At 55.1% G+C, this 17,264-nt stretch overlaps 1 protein-coding gene across 3 annotated transcripts; it reads left to right on the top strand.

Annotated features, from left to right (window-relative positions):
• Nucleotides 1-1,597: 1,597 nt before the first annotated feature.
• On the top strand, nucleotides 1,598-15,517 carry NEFH (neurofilament heavy chain). Of its 3 annotated transcripts, none has more exons than XM_055146773.1 (5): nucleotides 1,598-2,548; nucleotides 4,632-4,831; nucleotides 8,009-8,133; nucleotides 12,776-13,874; nucleotides 13,911-15,517. In XM_055146773.1, exons 1-5 carry the CDS (start codon nucleotides 1,675-1,677, stop codon nucleotides 14,892-14,894), a joined length of 3,282 nt encoding a protein of 1,093 aa, XP_055002748.1. In that variant the 5' UTR covers nucleotides 1,598-1,674; the 3' UTR covers nucleotides 14,895-15,517. The 3 variants fall into 3 exon arrangements, with proteins under 3 accessions (XP_055002748.1, XP_055002749.1, XP_055002747.1); XM_055146774.1 differs by having other exon boundaries at nucleotides 12,776-13,796; XM_055146772.1 differs by having other exon boundaries at nucleotides 12,776-15,517.
• The last annotated feature ends 1,747 nt before the right edge of the window (nucleotides 15,518-17,264 follow it).

Consider the following 17,264-nt stretch of genomic DNA (forward strand, 5'->3'; position numbering starts at 1 on the left):
TTGGAGTTAAGTGGGGGGGGAGTTGGGTCACTTCCAGAGAAATTCAGACCTGAGGTTTCTATGCGGACTCCCCAGTGGGGTCCCCCTGGTTCACAGCACCCCTGAGTCCTTGTGGCACAGTCACTTGAGCACGTTCAGAAGTTCAGAGAAAACGGGGCTAACCCCTATAGAGAGTCAGTGGGGTGGGTCTCTGGCAATGCGGCACAGGCGTGAGGCAGGGCTAGAAGCATACTTCCCTCCTTCCCACCCGAGTAAATAAAGGTGGCCGGGACCCTCCTTTCTCCCGTATGGTGGAGCAGGCGCTGTCCCTGGTGCTGAAGCGCGGCCACTCTAGCAGCAGCCCCCACCAAGAGCCAGAACCAGAGAAAGCTGAAGAACTCCAGCTACTGCAGCAGTCCCACACCCCAGAGACCCCCTTTCTACATGAAGCCCCGAAAGATGGGAGTGAAGAGCTTCGGTGCCCCCAGAGCATCCCCACTTCCATGGGTAGGGGGAAAAGCAGCTTATGACTGTGGGGGGGGGGGGATGACAAGTGCGAGCTGCGGGGACAGGGAGGGAGAGTAAATGAACTTCCACCAGCAGCATGTGGGTCCCCCTGCCCCGCCACTTCCAGAAAAGAGCCCTCAAAGTAGAACCGAGGGTCCAAGGGGTAGCCTGTCCCACGGCAAGACCCCTTTCCCGATGGAGTGGGGGAGTTTGTGGGTGGGAGGGAGAAACGCCTTTTGTTCAAGGTCACTTAGCTGACCTCAGCCGGCAGACCCTGGTCTGAGTTTCTGGGGGCGCCCATAAGTCAACCCCACCCCAACCACAGTGCCCCTACCTGGATTTTCTGACTCCCACAGTCGCACGGAGGGGACCTGCCACCCTCTGTACTGGGGGGCCTCTTGCCTCCTACCCTTGTGTGTAACTCTAGGCTTTTTGGGAACCCTATGTACCCCCATGAGGGCTTTACTCTCTCCATCCTCTGCGACCTCTTCGGTACCCCTAATCAGAGTGGACTTGCCATCCTACTCCCCCCACTCCAAGTCCTGTCCCCTCCTCCGGAAAAGGCTGCCGAGTTTCCCGTCTGGCTATTGGGGTGCCCTGGACCTCGGTAAGAAGTCCTGGTTCTGCCTCCCGGGCGTCCCAGTGCTTGTCCGTTATCTCCTCGCTCCCTCCCCTGCAATCCGCAGCTCCCCCCGCCCCCCATCCTGAAGTCCTCTCCAACTATCAGGAAGCGCTTGCCGCACCCGGGTCCCGGCATCCTGCTGACTCCAGACTTCCACGGCTCCTTCCCGAGGGCGACCCCGCCTTCCCCCCCTCAATGAGGTGCCCTCTCCGCGTCCTGAGCCCCTTCTCTTAGCATGCACCCCGCACCCGGAGGTCTCCCCCGACTCGAGTCCCCTGGTCCCGGCCCCAAGCCGAGTTGGCGAAGGGGGGTTGGGAATTCCGGGCATGCAGCGTCCCTCCCCGCGCGCTCCGTAACCCCTCGGCCCCGCCCCGCTCACTGCGGCGGAGCCCGGCCGGGGCAGAGGGTGGGGAGGAGGCGGAAAGAGCCCGCGCGGGGCCGCCCCCCCACCCCCCCCCTAAGCGCGGAGGGGCTGGACCGGCCGGGCGCGCTATAAAAGGGCCCGGCGCGCCGGCGCTGCCGCAGTGCCGCCCGCTCCGTCCCAGCCGCGCACCTGCTCCACCACGATGATGAGTTTCGGCGGCGCCGACGCGCTCCTGGGCGCCCCGTTCGGGCCGCTGCTGGGCGGCGGCAGCCTGCACTACGCGCTGGGCCGCAAGGGCGCGGCGCGCTCGGCCGCCGGCTCGTCCAGCGGCTTCCACTCGTGGGCGCGGACCTCCGCGAGCTCCGTGTCGGCCTCTCCCAGCCGCTTCCGCGCCGCGGCCGCCGCCTCCAGCACCGACTCGCTGGACACGCTGAGCAACGGGCCCGAGGGCTGCGTGGTGGCGGCGGCGGCGGCGCGCAGCGAGAAGGAGCAACTGCAGGCGCTGAACGACCGCTTCGCCGGCTACATCGACAAGGTGCGGCAGCTCGAGGCGCACAACCGCAGCCTGGAGGGCGAGGCGGCGGCGCTGCGGCAGCAGCAGGCGGGCCGCGCGGCCATGGGCGAGCTGTACGAGCGCGAGGTGCGCGAGATGCGCGGCGCCGTGCTGCGCCTGGGCGCGGCGCGCGGCCAGCTGCGCCTGGAGCAGGAGCACCTGCTGGAGGACATCGCGCACGTGCGCCAGCGCCTGGACGACGAGGCCCGGCAGCGCGAGGAGGCCGAGGCGGCGGCGCGCGCGCTCGCCCGCTTCGCGCAGGAGGCCGAGGCGGCGCGCGCCGAGCTGCAGAAGAAGGCGCAGGCGCTGCAGGAGGAGTGCGGCTACCTGCGGCGCCACCACCAGGAGGAGGTGGGCGAGCTGCTCGGCCAGATCCAGGGCTGCGGCGCGGCGCAGGCGCAGGCCCAGGCCGAGGCGCGCGACGCCCTCAAGTGCGACGTGACGTCGGCGCTGCGCGAGATCCGCGCGCAGCTCGAGGGCCACGCGGTGCAGAGCACGCTGCAGTCGGAGGAGTGGTTCCGAGGTGGGCGCGGCGCGCGGGGGCTGCGGGGCGGGCGAGGGGCCGGGGCGTGCACGCGCGGCTAGCCGAGCCGCTTCGCTGAATCACACTCTTTTGGGGGCTCGGGCTCTTAGCTGGCCCGCGGCACGCCCCCTGCCCCCAGTGCCTCTGGCTGCCTCCCTCCAGGGTCCCTCTCTCTGTCTCTCAGCGCGGGGCGCGCTCTGCTTCCCTCCACGGTGAAGTTAAGTCAGGTCCTCTCGGGAGCTCCAAAGTAACCCGCAAGGCTCCCGGTCAGGTGCTGTAGGATCTCTGCCCTTCTCTGCTCAGTGTGGGGCACCCCATTCTCGTTGCTCTGCAAGTTACTCCCCACTGTGTGCAGGGGAGCGCCTCTCACCTGCTTCCTCCCCACAACCAGTGACTGAGAATCTGGGCTGTTGCCTGGTGCTCTCAGGGATGCCCCCCTACCTCCACCCCCCCCCCCCGCGCCCTTCACAGGAGCTGGGACCCTTCTAACACTGCCCCTTCCCCCACCCACCACTCCAGACCCCCCACTCCAGGTCAGCTCTTTGCGTTGCCCGTTGCTTTGCCGCAGCAGCTCAAGCTGTGCCCAACGATTGTCCCCCTCTCTCCCTCCCCCCCTCCTTCTCAGGCTGTCATTTATTTTTTATGTCATTTATTTTTTATGTTGAAAAAGGGAGGGTGGCCCCCGCTTGGCGGCTTCTGATTTTTCCCAAGCCCACCGTGAAACTTCTGAACTAGGGGATGAGGGTGGGGAGTGTGCAGAAGCTTCACCAACGTTCAGTGGGTAAAAATCTTTACCTGGAAGGTTTCTTCTTTCGGGTGGTGCCAGCAGGGGAAGCAGGGACGACCAGGGCTGGGACATGTGGCTTTCCTTGTCCTTTTCTGTCCTCTGCAGCTGCTGAGCGGTCCCCTCCCCCTCTCTGCAGCAAGGCTTGTCCCAGAGCACCCCTTTGCTCTTGTGCTCTTTAGGCTGGCAGCCACCCCCAGGACTCACTTCTTTTCCACCCCCCACTCACCCCAGCTTCCCTGCTTCCTTCCCGGGTCCCAGCCCTGGGGTCACTTTCTCAGGATCCGGGGTGTTCACATTCAGGACTAGGCATGTCCCCAGGCCCCCACTGGTCCAAGGACTAGGCATGTCCCCAGATCCCCACTGGTCCCAGGTTTTCTGGGAGTGAGCAGCCTCTCACATAGGGGGTCAGGGTGACTTTTACCAGCTCAGGGGTCCGTGGGCTAGACAAGGCGCGGCCAGGTAGAGGACAGGGCAGAGGAGCTGGCCCGCTACGTCATGACCTTGGACTTCACGGAAGCCTCCAGGGAAGGGACGGTGGCTCGGTGCTGACCTGATTGCTCACAGCACCTCGTGCCTCTGAAGGTCACAGTCTCAAACCCCAAGCCCTGTGACCAGGTTTTGCATCCAGACCCTGCGCAGCATTGCCGACCTTTCTAGGGAGTGGAACCCGCCTTTAGAGCAGACACAGGGGCTGGCAAGGAGAGATTGCAGTGACTGGGGCACTTGCCTTGCATGGTGCCTACCTGGGTTCCATCACTGGCATCCCATAAGGGTACCCTGGGCCCCTCCAGTAGTGTAGAGCCAGGAATAAACCCTGAGCACTGCTGGATGTGTGTCCCCCCTCCCCCCCACACACAAAGGCATTTCATCTGCTCTGCAGCCTTTCCAGTCCCTTAAAGGGGAAGCAACCTGATCTTTGGGACCAGATAGCACAGTGGGTAGGGTGCTTGCCTTGCACACAGCCAACCAGGGTTCTGTTCCCAGCAGCCCATATAGTCCCCCAAGCCTGCCAGGAACAATTTCTAAGCACAGAGCCAGGAATAAGCCCTGAGCATCTCCAGGTGTGGCCCAAAATAGAAAAAGAAAAGGAAAGAAAGAGAAAGAAAAATCCCAGCTCCCTGCTATAGGCAGTGGAAACTACAGTGGGACTACAGGCAGTAGAAACGCTTTTCCCTGGGAGCAGGGTAAGTAAGTATTCCAAGTGTCTGGAGCACAGCTGATGCGAGGTCACCTCCCACATGGGCCCGAGAACCCAGATCTAGGTGTGTCTAACACTGCCCTGCTCTCGTCCCCCAGTGCGGCTGGACCGCCTGTCAGAGGCAGCCAAGGTGAACACAGATGCCATGCGCTCTGCGCAGGAGGAGATCACGGAGTATCGGCGCCAGCTGCAGGCTCGGACCACAGAGCTGGAGGCGCTCAAAGGCACCAAGGACTCGCTGGAAAGGCAGCGCTCGGACCTGGAGGACAGGCACCAAGCGGACATCGCCTCATACCAGGTGAGCCAGGCAGAGGCTGTGGGTAGCTGCCTCATTGGCTCATTGACTGAGCTCAGGGATCATGCCTGGTGGGCTCGGGATGCCAGGGCTTGAACCCAAGTCAACTGCATGCAAGGCAAGGACCCTAGCCACTGTGGCCCCATTGCTCCATGACTCTGCTAGTGACTAGTCTCTGCCCCAGTATGCAGGCTGACAGTGCTCACAACCGTGGTCCTTGGAGTCAGACAAACCAGGGGTGCTAGAGAACCCCTGCCTCTTTGAATTTCTTTCCTGTTTTGGTATGGGGAGGGGGTTTGGGCCACACCTGGCAGTGCTCAGGGACTCTTTTGAGCTCCATTCTTGGGGGCTCACTTCCCACAGCCCTTGGAGAACCATGTAGTGTTGGGATCAACCTTGGGTTGGCCTCATGGAAGGCAAGTGGCGTACTGTCTCTCCAGCCCTGAATCTGAAGACTTTCAGTGCCATGATGCGGGGGGGTGAGGGAGGGAGGAAGAGAGAGAGAGAGAGAGAGAGAGAGAGAGAGAGAGAGAGAGAGAGAGAGAGAGGAGAGAAAGAGAGAGAGGTATTAGTACAGGGGTAAGGCACTTGCCTTCTGTGCAAACTGTGATCACCAGTTTGATCTGTGGCATCTGCTGTGATCCCCCAAGCACCTCCAGGAGGGACTCCTGAACAAGGAGCAGTCTGGGAATGTGGCTCAGTGGTAGAGCATTGGTCCTGTCTGTTAAGGCCCTGAGTTTGATCCTTAGCACTAGAAAGAAAGGGGAGAGGGAGGGGTAAGGGGAAGGAGAGGGCAGGAAAGGAGAAGCGAAGGGAAGGGAGGGAAGGCAAAAAGGAAGGGAGGGAGGGGACCCTGGGGCATTATTATTGATGACTGAGACAACACTTAAAGGATGGTCAATATGAATTAAAGCTTTACCCAAACCCAAGACCACTGGAATCACAGCTTAAAGTGAACCATTATGGCCGATTTTTGTTCTTTTGCCTTCTTTTTTCGCTAATCACCACAATTACTGGCTACTGTAAGCAGTAGCCAGTGTCTGTGAGTGAGTCGGGAGCCTGGGGAGGCTCGGGCAGATGCCCTCAGCTGAGGGCCAATGAGATGCTCAGTTGGCTGGAGCACAAACTGCGTGCAAGAGGCCCCGGGCCAATCTCTGGCATTACGTGGTCCCTCGGTACCTCTACTAGGAGCAACCCCTGAGCACTGAGCTTAAAGCAGCCTCCAGCACTAGTGGGTGTGGCCCCCAAAACCAAAAGGGAAAAAGACAACAGACGAAAAGGAAGAGCACTAGCACTTTGGGCTTTGGGAGAGAAGTGGTGGGAAGCAAAGCATTCTGGTGAGGATCTTTCAGGGATTATTGAAATTCAACATTTTCAGCCTGGTCAGGATCTCCTCCCCTCACCTCCCCCAGCAATCCCACCGCAGGAAGCAAGGATATCGCTTTTTGTTTTTGTTTTTGTTCTTTGGGTCACACTCAGCGATGCACAGGAGTTACTCCTGGCTCATGCACTCAGGAATTATTCCTGGTGGTGCTTGGGGGACCCTATGGGATGCTGGGAATCGAACCTGGGTCAGCCATGTTTAAGGCAAACGCCCTACCTGCTGTGCTATCGCTCCAGCCCCCGGATATCGCTTTTAAAGAACTTACTGTGCAAATAATTTGTGGTGATTATCGAAAAAAGAAGGCAAAAGAACAAAAATCAGCCATAATGGTTCACTTTAAGCTGTGATTCCAGTGGTCTTGGGCTTGGGTAAAGCTTTAATTCATATTGAACATCCTTTAAGTGTTGTCTCAGTCATCAATAATAGATGCTTTTGAGTTCTTACTGGGGGGTGAGCACTGTTTTGTTTAATTTTGTGGTCCACACTGGCTAATGCTCGGGCTTATTCCTGGCGGTCTTGTGGGACCCTCTGGTATCCTGGGAATCAAACCCAGTTAGCCACGTGCAAGGCAAGAGCCCTCCATGGCTATACTATGGCTCTGGCCCCAGAAACTTTGGTTTTTGAGGGGGTTGTTTGTGATTTTGGTCCATACCTCGTGGTGTTCTGGGGTTACTCCTTGCTCTCAGAAATTATTCCTGGCAAGGATTGCTCCATGGTTTAAAAGCCAGTCCTATGCTAGGGGAAAAGGCAGTCCGAATGGAGAAGGGACCACATGGTAAGTGATGGTTGGAGGGATCGCTCTGGATGGGAGATGTGTGCTGAAAGTAGACTAAGGACCAAACAGGATGGCCTCTCAGTATCTGTATTGCAAACCATTATGCCCAAAAGTAGACAGAGAGAGTTAGAAAGAAGGAGCCTGCCACAGAGGCATGGGGTGCAGGTGGTGGGAGGGACACTGGGAACATTGGTGATGGAAAATGCGCACAGGTGGAGGGATGGGTGCTCGATCATTCTGTGACTCGCAACTTAATCATGAAAGGTTGTTACTGTGCCTCACAGTGATTCAATAAAAAAAAATCTTAAAAAAAAAAAAGAAATTACTCTTGGCAGTGCTCAGGGGACTGTATGGGATGCCAGAGATTGAATCAGGGTCAGCTGTGTGCAAGGCAAATGCCCTACCTATTGTACTATCACTCTAGCCCCCCACTTTTTAAACTCATTTTTGGGCCATACCAGGCAGTGCTCAGGAATCACTCTTGGAGGTGCGCAAGGGACCATATGGGATGCCAGGGATCAAACCTGGGTTGGACGCATGCAAGGCAAATGCCCTGCCCACTGTGCTACCGCTCCGGCCCTGGGGTGGGCACTGTGGAGCAAAGAGAAAACAGTAGGGGCAGAGTGGACAGCACGTTCCCATTGAGTATTTTCTAGTTTTAAGAGCTGTGCAGAAACATCAGGGCTGGGGCGATGGCTCAGCGGGCTGGAGGACAGGCTTTGTATGCGGGAGCCCCAGATCCCACCCCCAGCACCACAGGGCCCCCTGAGCATGGCTGAAGTGAAAAACAAAACACCTCACCCATCATCCCATCCGTTGGTGATAACCGTTGGTGGCAGTTGGTGTCTTTCATTCCCGACTGTGGCCCCTGAGATCACATGCACAGCTGGACCTTGGCTCTGGGAGGTGGAGATTGGCCCCAGGTTGAAAACCGCTTTGGTTTGCGCCATGTGCCCGCTTCTGGGTGGAGGGGGCCAAGTGCTGGCCGGTGTGTGACGGGTGTGTGCCCTCTTCTCCCCAGGATGCCATCCAGCAGCTGGACAGCGAGCTAAGGAGCACCAAGTGGGAGATGGCAGCCCAGCTCCGAGAGTACCAAGATCTGCTCAATGTCAAGATGGCTCTGGACATCGAGATTGCTGCTTACAGGTGGGCACGCCTGGGGCCCCAGGGGTGGGGACACTGTTGTTCATATGAGGATCTCAATCTTGATGTTCAAACCTTGAGAGGCAGTGTGCCTGTCTTAAAGAGTCAAAAATCAGGGCTGGAGCAATAGCACAGCGGGATGGGCGTTTGCCTTGCACACGGCCAACCCAGGTTTGATTCCCAGTATCCCATATGGTCCTCTGAGCACCCCGCCAGGAGTAATTCCTGAGTGCAGAGCCAGGAGTAACCCCTGTACATTGCCAGTGTGACCCCCAAAAAAAAGTCAAAAATCTTTTTTTGAGATGGAAATGGTAGATAGGATAAGATTTACCATCTAGGGACTGGAGCGATAGTACAGTGAGTAGGGCACTTGCCTGTATGCGGTCAACCTGGGTTCAATCCCTGGTACCCCACATGTACCCTTGAGCCCCACCAGGACTGATTTCTGAGCACAGAGCCAGGAGTCATCCCTGAGTACCTCCGAGTATGGCCCCAACAAAACAAAATTCACCATCCAACCATTTTAGTGGGTTTGTTGTTGTTTGGAAAGGTACATCCAGCATTGTTTGAGGGGATTTGCTCCTTCAGTTCTTTGGGGTTCTGAAGATGCTCTGGGTCTGTGTAGTACTAGGAAATAAACCTCGAGGTTTCTAAATGCAAAGCATGTACTCTGACACAGACACATTGATTTATCTCCCAGGCCCATTTTTTTCTTTTTGGGTCATACCCAGTAATGGACAGGGGTTACTCCTGGCTCATGCACTCAGGTATTACTCCTGGCAGTGCTCAGGGGACCATATAGGATGCTGGGAATCGAACCCGGGTTGGCCGCATTCAAGGCAAATGCCCTACCCGCTGTGCTATTGCTCCAGCCCCTCCCAGGCCCATTTAGCTATTTTATTTATTTTCTTAATTTTGGTTTTTGGATGGTGTTTACGGGTTACTCCTGCGCTCAGTGCTCTGTGTTCAGGGTTCTCCAGGCAGGGCTCCAGGGGATCATATGCAGTGTTCAGGATTGGACCAGTAATGGTAACATGCATGACATGCACTTTACAGATATATATGTGCTATATCTCTGGCCCTCATGTAACTGCTGTATTTTTGGGCGTGGGGGAGGCACACCCAAATGTGCTCAGGACCTGCCCCTGGATCTGCATTCAGGGATTACTCCTGGCAGTACTTGGGGGACCTATAGGGTGCCGGCAATTGAACCCAGCTCCGCTGTGTGCAATGCAAGTGCTTTAGTTGCTGTATTGTCTTTCCAGCCCTCATTTAACAATTTTAAAGTTATGATTCAGGGGTTGGAGCTATAGGATGGTGTGGAGTACATTCATCTTACACATGGCCAACCCAGGCTCAATCCCCAGCATCCCATATGGTCCCCCAAGCACCAGCAGGGATGATTCCAGAGCCAGGAGTAACCCGAGCATCACTGGGCCTAACCCCCCCACCCCCACCAAACCAAAACCACAAAAAGTTGTGATTCAAGCCAGGATACAGCTTAGCGGTACAATGCATGCCTGACCTACATGTATTAGGTCCCTAGAGTCAATTCCCAGAGCATACAAATATTTGCGACTTAGTTCCGTTAGCACATTTACACCACTGTGTGATCATCCCATCGCCATCTCTAGAACTTTTTCCATCTTCCCAATCTGCAACTCTGTGCCTTAAATAGAAACTCCTCACTCCCTTCTCTTGCAACCATCATTTTACTTTCTGAGAGGCAAATGTCTTTTCTTTTGGGGGTTGGATCTCTCTCTCTCTCTCTCTCTCTCTCTCTCCCTCTCCCTCTCCCTCTCTCTCCCTCTCCCTCTCCCTCTCCCTCTCCCTCTCCCTCTCCCTCTCCCTCTCCCTCTCCCTCTCCCTCTCCCTCTCCCTCTCCCTCTCCCTCTCCCTCTCCCTCTCCCTCTCCCTCTCCCTCTCCCTCTCCCTCTCCCTCTCCCTCTCCCTCTCCCTCTCCCTCTCCCTCTCTCTCTCCCTCTTCCTCTCCCTCCATGTTTGGCTCTGCTCAGGGAGTGTCCCTTACTCTGGACTCAGAATTGACCCCTAGTGGTAGCTCAGAGGACCATATGTGATGCCAGGAATTGAACCGGGGTTGAACATGTATGCTACTCCTCTATTATCTCTCTGGCCCAAGACAAAAACTTTTGTTTTCTTTTGGTTCTCAGGGTTTACTCCTGGTGGGGGGGCTCAGGGACCATATGGAGCGCTGGAGTTGAATCCAGGCTGCATGCAAAACAAGTACTTTACCTGCTGGACTGTCTCTGTGGCCCTACCAGGACATAAGCATCATCTTTCATTTGGACAGTGACTTAATGTTAAGTCATTGTTAAGCCAGCAGAGGCTCTCTCTGGAGGAAACGGAAGTACCTGAGTTTTCAGGGAACTTCCACTGTCCCTCTCGCTCAGGGTTCCTTAGCTGCTGAGATGATGTCTGGTTCAGTTTCCCCTATAATGGGAGAGGATGATAATAGTGATGACATGAAGGTGGTGGGGGAAAGGTGCTAATCCTGCCTATGAGCTAACCCCCAACTAATGCAGGGAGCCCTGGGCTGCCCAGAGAAAAGTCCTGAGGAAGTGGAAGCCTGGAGAAAACCAGGAAACCCCCCAGCTTAGCAGGTTGTTGCTCAAGAGGCTGGCTGGTCCAGGAGGCACTGTCCGAGGTGCTGACGACTGACTCTTGGTTTGCCATGTCTTGTTCTAGTCTTGTAGTCTGGACACTCAAACATGTTCTGTGAACTAGCACAGTAAGGATCATTCAGGAGTCCATTAACAGGCATACTTGGGGCCAGAGAGAAGGTACAGTGGCCAGGGCACTTGCCTTGCACGCAGCTGACGAGCTTTGATCCGTGGCACGCATAGAATTCCCTGAGCCCCAGTGAAGTCAGGGGCACCAGGAGTGGTGATTTCTGAGCAAAGAGCCAGGAGTTATCCCTGAGTGCTGCGGGGTGTGGACATAAAACAAAACCAAAATAAAAGGTAACCTCATCCCAGACCTACTAATCAAGATCTGCATTTGATACCGGGCTGTTCGTGCACATTTCTGTCTGTGAGTTTTGGCCGTGCTGGGGATGGGACCTAGCACTCTGCTATGGAGCCACATCCCCAGCGCAGAACGGCGTGAGGTTGGGATTGCCCTGGCACCTGCTCTGATGGAGGCTCTACCTGATATTTCTCATTCATTATCTCATTGAAACTACCCTAGGGCCCTTTTTTGCCAGTGAGGAAACTGAGACTTAAAAAGTTTGGTTCAGGGATGGGGCTGGAGTGATAGCACAGCGGGTAGGGCGTTTGCCTTGCACGCGGCCGACCCGGGTTCGATTCCCAGCATCCCATATGGTCCCCTGAGCACCGCCAGGGGTAATTCCTGAGTGCAGAGCCAGGAGTGACCCTTGTGCATCGCCAGGTGTGACCCAAAAAGCAAAAAAAAAAAAAAAAAGTTTGGTTCAGGGGCCAGAGAAATAGATAATACAAAGGTATTTTCCTCGAATCCAGGCATTGCATCTGGTCCCTTGAACACTGCCAGGAGTGGCTCCTGGGTGTGGGGAAAAAAAGTTTGGCTTGGCCAAAGTCACATACCCAGTAAGTTGCAAAGAGTAGAAACTGCCCTCCCCTCCCTGTCTCTAAAACTAAGGAATAAAAGAAGAAGAAGAGGTAGCAGGAAACCTGGACATTTGAAAGGAACCTTTTTAAGAGATCTCAAATCCAAATTTAAGTTTTATTTGTCTTTGGCTATACCAGCAGTGCTCAGGGCTTACTCCTGGCACTGGGTGAACTTGAGCGATCATATGTGGTGCAGGATTTCGAACCTGGGTCAGTGCTGTGTCAGGCAAGCACCCTACCTGCTGTACTGTCACTCCAGCCTTAAACCCAACTGTATAAAGGTGGAACTATGTGTTCAGGCTCCCGACTTTCTCTTGAATGTCATTTTACTTGGGGGACAATAGTAGGATTTTCATTAATGTAGAAATTCTTTTTTTTTTTTTTGCTTTTTGGGTCACACCCAGCGATACTTAGGGGTTACTCCTGGGTTTGCACTCAGGAATTACTCCTGGCGGTGCTTGGGGGACCATATGGGATGCTGGGGATCGAACCCGGGGGGTCGGCCGCATGCAAGGCAAACGCCCCATCCGCTGTGCTGTCGCTCCGGCCCCAATGTAGAAATTCTTTGAGGGCAGTTTTCCATGAGGGTCGGGAGAAGGTTGTTTTGTTTTACAGGCTGCAGCATTAGCTGCATTAAACACGAGCGATGCCAGTGGGGTGCAGATTCTCCATGGTCTCTGGGGTTCTCTGCTAGGTGGCTTGCCCTACTCTGAGAGTGCAAGCCCAGCATTCACAGTTCTTCTCTGCTGAACCCATTGCATGCTCACTGCATGCTGTGGACCTTCACAGGAGCCCAAGAAGACCCCAAGATCAACCATTCACCCGAAGTTGAGTAAAATGTTCTGGGGCTAGAGAGATAGTTCAGAGGTTGAGACATTCACCTGCATGCAGCTGATCCTGGTTTGATCCTGGCCCCGACATCTGGTTCCTGGAGCACTATCAGGAGTGAGCCTGGAGCACAGAGTCAGGAGTAAACCCTGAGTGCCGCTAGGTGTGGGCCAAAAAACTGAGAGCAAAATGTTCTGTTCTTCATTCTGCAGGAAACTCTTGGAGGGTGAAGAGTGCCGGATAGGCTTTGGTCCAAGTCCTTTCTCCCTTCCAGAAGGACTCCCCAAAATCCCCTCCGCAACTACGCACATAAAGGTCAAAAGTGAAGAGATGATCAAAGTGGTAGAAAAGTCAGAGAAGGAAACTGTGATTGTGGAGGAACAGACAGAGGAGATCCAGGTAACTGAAGAAGTGACTGAAGAAGAGGAGAAAGAGGCCAATGAGGAAGAGGGGGAAGAGGAAGAAGGGGAAGAGGAGGAGGAAGCAGAAGAAGCCGAAAAGTCTCCTCCAGCGGAAGAGACCGCATCCCCTGAGAAGGAGGCCAAGTCCCCAGTAAAAGAAGACAAGTCCCCTGCTGAGGTACAGTCCCCAGAGAAGGCCAAGTCACCAGAGAAAGAGGAAGCAAAGTTGCCTCCTGAGGTGAAGACACCAGTGAAGGCTAAGTCCCCCATGAAAGAAGAGGCAAAATCGCCAGCTGCTATCAAGTCCCCTGAGAAGGTCCCAGAGAAAGAAGAGGCCAAGTCCCCCGAGAAGGCCAAGTCCCCTGTGGAAGCCAAGGCCCCAGAGAAAGAAGAGGCCAAGTCCCCACTGGAAGTCAAGTCTCCTGAGAAGGCCAAGTCCCCCATGGAGGTCAAGTCCCCAGTGAAGGCCAAGACCCCAGAGAAAGAAGAGGCCAAGTCCCCTGAGAAGACAAAGTCCCCTGTGGAGGCCAAGTCCCCTGAGAAGGCCAAGTCCCCTGTGGAGGTAAAGTCCCCTGAGAAGGCCAAATCCCCTGTGGAGGCCAAGTCCCCTGATAAGGCCAAGACCCCAGAGAAAGAAGAGGCCAAGTCCCCTGAGAAGGCCAAATCCCCTGTGGAGGCCAAGTCCCCTGAGAAGGCCAAGACCCCAGAGAAAGAAGAGGCCAAGTCCCCTGAGAAGGCCAAATCCCCTGTGGAGGCCAAGTCCCCTGAGAAGGCCAAGACCCCAGAGAAAGAAGAGGCCAAGTCCCCTGAGAAGGCCAAATCCCCTGTGGAGGCCAAGTCCCCTGAGAAGGCCAAGACCCCAGAGAAAGAAGAGGCCAAGTCCCCTGAGAAGGCCAAATCCCCTGTGGAGGTCAAGTCCCCTGAGAAAGCTAAGTCCCCTGTGGAGGTCAAGTCCCCTGAGAAAGCTAAGTCCCCTGTGGAGGTCAAGTCCCCTGAGAAAGCCAAGTCCCCTGAGAAGGCCAAGACTCCAGAGAAAGAAGAGGCCAAGTCCCCTGAAAAGGCCAAGTCCCCAGAGAAAGAAGAGGCCAAGTCCCCTGAGAAGGCCAAATCCCCAATGAAGGAAGAAGCCAAGTCCCCCGTAAAGGCCAAGACTCTTGATGTGAAGTCCCCAGAAGCTAAGACCATAGTGAAGGAGGAAGTAAGGTCTCCTGCAGACATCAAGTCCCCTGAGAAAGCCAAAAGCCCTGTCACAGAGGAAGTGAAATCCCAAGAGAAGGTTAAATCTCCGGAGAAGGAGGAGGCCAAGGCACCTGAGAAGGATGTCCCAAAGAAAGCAGAGGCCAAGTCTCCCGTGAAGGAGGAGGTGAAAGTCAAAGAACCCCCAAAGAAGGAAGAGAAAGCTCCAGCTGCTCCAAAAACTGAGGAGAAGGATGGTGCAAAAGCTGAGGGGCCCAAGAAGGAGGCTGCCAAGCCAGAGGGAGAGAAGAAGGAACCTGCTGTGGAACAGCCCCAAGAACCCAAGGTGGAAGTCAAGAAGGAGGAGGCTGAAGAGAAGAAAAAGGCAGTGACTCCTGAGAAGGAGGCTCCCGCCAAGGTGAAAGAAGAAGCCACACCCAAGGAGAAGGCTGAGGAGGCCAAGAGGGAATCAGAAGACACCAAGGCCAAAGAGGCCAGCAAAGCGGCAGAGAAGGAGCCGGAAAAGCCAAAGAGGGAAGAGACACCAGTAACCTCAGGGAAAAAAGAGGCCCAGGAGGAGAAGGCCACCGAGGCCAAGAAGCCTGAGGAGAAACTCAAAACAGAGGCCCAAGGCAAGGAAGAGCCCAGCAAAGGCAAGACGGAAAAGGTCGAGAAATCCTCCAGCACAGACCAGAGAGACAGCAGGCCTCCAGAGAAGGCCCCGGAAGACAAGGCCACGAAAGGGGAAAAGTAAGGCCAGGAACAAGGCACAACCAGAACAGCCAAAGACATTCACGAGGGCCGGGAGCTCAGGGGTTGATGGAATGAATTTTCATCTTTTTTCTTCCTTGTCTTCAAGTCAGGACAGAGTCTGCTTGGCTGATGGGGCCCTCGCTCACCAAACAGGAATTTCTATTTAGCAATATGTTAGCAAGAGAGGACACTCTCCCCTCCACCCCACCCTCCTACCCTCAGACCCCAAACTCGCCCCTGGCCGATGGACAAACATGATAGCTTATGTAGCTGAATGTGCTGTATATTGAATGGCCCACGAAAACACTTGACTTCCACAGCTGGCCCCTCCCTTTCCAAATAAGTGCATTTATTTCCTGTGTGTGCAACTGACAGGTGACCGCAATCATGAATGAGCAGTTAGAAACACATTATGCTTGAGATGTCTTAACCTATTCCCAAATGCCTTCTCTTTTCCAAAGGAGCGATCGGAGCCTTGCCCAGAGCTCTCTGTCCTGGTAAGAGCCGGAGCGGGCGGGGCCGGGCTCTGGCCACTGAATCATGCCAGGGCACACTTTGCCACTGGAGTCCACTTTCAATTGCTTCTGTGCAATAAAACCAAGTGCTTATACGGTGAAGCCACTATTGCTGGTCCTTATTCCTTTCCCGTGGGCGGGGGAGGGGGACCGGGCTAGCGATCAGTCTTGAGAGGGCACAGGACTGAGCAAGCTTCCAAGGTCTCCTGAGGGTTGAGGACTAGTGATGTGCCATTCCTGGGCTGCAGGCAGTGCTTTGCTTTGTGCTGGCTCAGAGGCGGCCAGATGTGTGATTTCTCAGTGTGGTCTGTATGCCACTTACAGCAGGAGCAGCTGGGACCTCATAAACAGGTTCGAGGGGGCTGGAGCGAGAGTACAACAGGTAAGGCCTTGCACCTGGGCAACCCGGGCATCCCATAAGGTCCCCTGAGCACTGTTAGGAATGATCCCTAAGTGATCCCAGGAGTAAGCCTTGAGTACCGCTGGGTGTGGCCCCAAAACAAAAAAATACCCAAACAACCAGATTAGGTCCTTCCATCCCAGACCAGGAGGGTCCATGCTTCACCTGCTCCTTCTTGACTGGGAGGTACCCAGAGTGTGGGAACAGGTGAGGTCCCAAGGACATCTGCATCTATCTTTGCTGAGGAGGAAAGCCTGCCTGGATGCAGGACCACCTCTAGCAAATTCTCCTGGAGTGAAGACTGCAGTCCCCCCGGGGAAGACTTTGCATTTGCTTGATTATATCCTAACCTGCAAGCTATGGTGCTCTTTCCGATTCGCCTGGGTCTTCACTATAAAAGGCTGTGGTTTCCAATTCCAGTTTTGCTTCTTGGGTTTGCGCAGCACCTCTCCTGGGAATTGCCTCTTGCCAGTTTACCCCAACCAGATGGTTCTCAGGAAGCCAGCACATTCTTTTTTGGCAGGGAAGGGAGTATTTGGGCCACCCAGCGGCAGTGCACAGGAGCTACTCTTGACGCTGCTCAGGGATCACTCCTGGTGGTGCTCCCGGGATCAGAGGTGGTGCTGGGGATTGGAACGAAAACAGCCTTGTGCAAAGCAAGTGCTTCACTTAATCCTGTGCTATCTTTTGGGCTCCATTCCCTGATTGGGTGTTTTTTTTTTTTTTGAACTACATCCGTCTGTGCTCAGGGATCACTCCTGGTGCAGCTTGGGGGACTATATGGGGTGCCAGGGATCCAACCTGGCGTGGCCACATGCAAGGCTTGCAACTTAGCCTCTATTATTTCTCCACAGCACCCCTGCCCCACGCCCCAGTAATTTTTTTTTCACCAGTGAGTGTGCAGGCAGTCTTCTGGTTGCAGAAAGCAAGAGGAAGTGAGAACTGCCAGAAACGAAAAGTCAGTTTTCCAAGCTTGTGGATAAATGGGCCTATGAGATAGGTTGAGACAGATGAACAAGACAAGATACTTAAGTAGCAAATTTAACTGCTGTTTCCATTGCTTACTGGTCGTTCTAAGAACCCAAAGCCTCACACAGCCTCTTCCATTTAACTATATTCCTACTCCTGAGAAACTGCTTTTTTTTTTTTTTTTTGGTTTGAGGCCATACTCAGCAGTGCTCAGGGGGCTATGTGGCACCAAGTACTGAACCCAGCCTTTCCATATGCACTCTGCATGCACTCAGCCCAATGAATCACCTCTCTGCTCCTCCCTAAAAAGTGCATAACTCGGGGCTGGAGAGATAGCACAGCGGGTAGGGCGTTTGCCTTGCACGCGGCCGACCCGGGTTCAAATCCCAGCATCCCATATGGTCCCCTGAGCACGGCCAGGGGTAATTCCTGAGTGCAGAGCCAGGATTAACCCCTGTGCATCGCCAGGTGTGACCCAAAAAGCAAA

The sequence above is a fragment of the Sorex araneus genome, chromosome 9 (genome assembly GCF_027595985.1).
Source record: "Sorex araneus isolate mSorAra2 chromosome 9, mSorAra2.pri, whole genome shotgun sequence".
NCBI lineage: Eukaryota > Metazoa > Chordata > Mammalia > Eulipotyphla > Soricidae > Sorex > Sorex araneus.

Coding starts and splice junctions, on each gene's coding strand:
- NEFH (XM_055146772.1), top strand. CDS start 1,675: ATGATGAGTTTCGGCGGCGCCGACGCGCTCCTGGGCGCCCCGTTCGGG. Junction 2,549..4,631: donor GTCGGAGGAGTGGTTCCGAG/GTGGGCGCGGCG, acceptor CTCGTCCCCCAG/TGCGGCTGGACCGCCTGTCA. Junction 8,134..12,775: donor ATCGAGATTGCTGCTTACAG/GTGGGCACGCCT, acceptor TTCATTCTGCAG/GAAACTCTTGGAGGGTGAAG.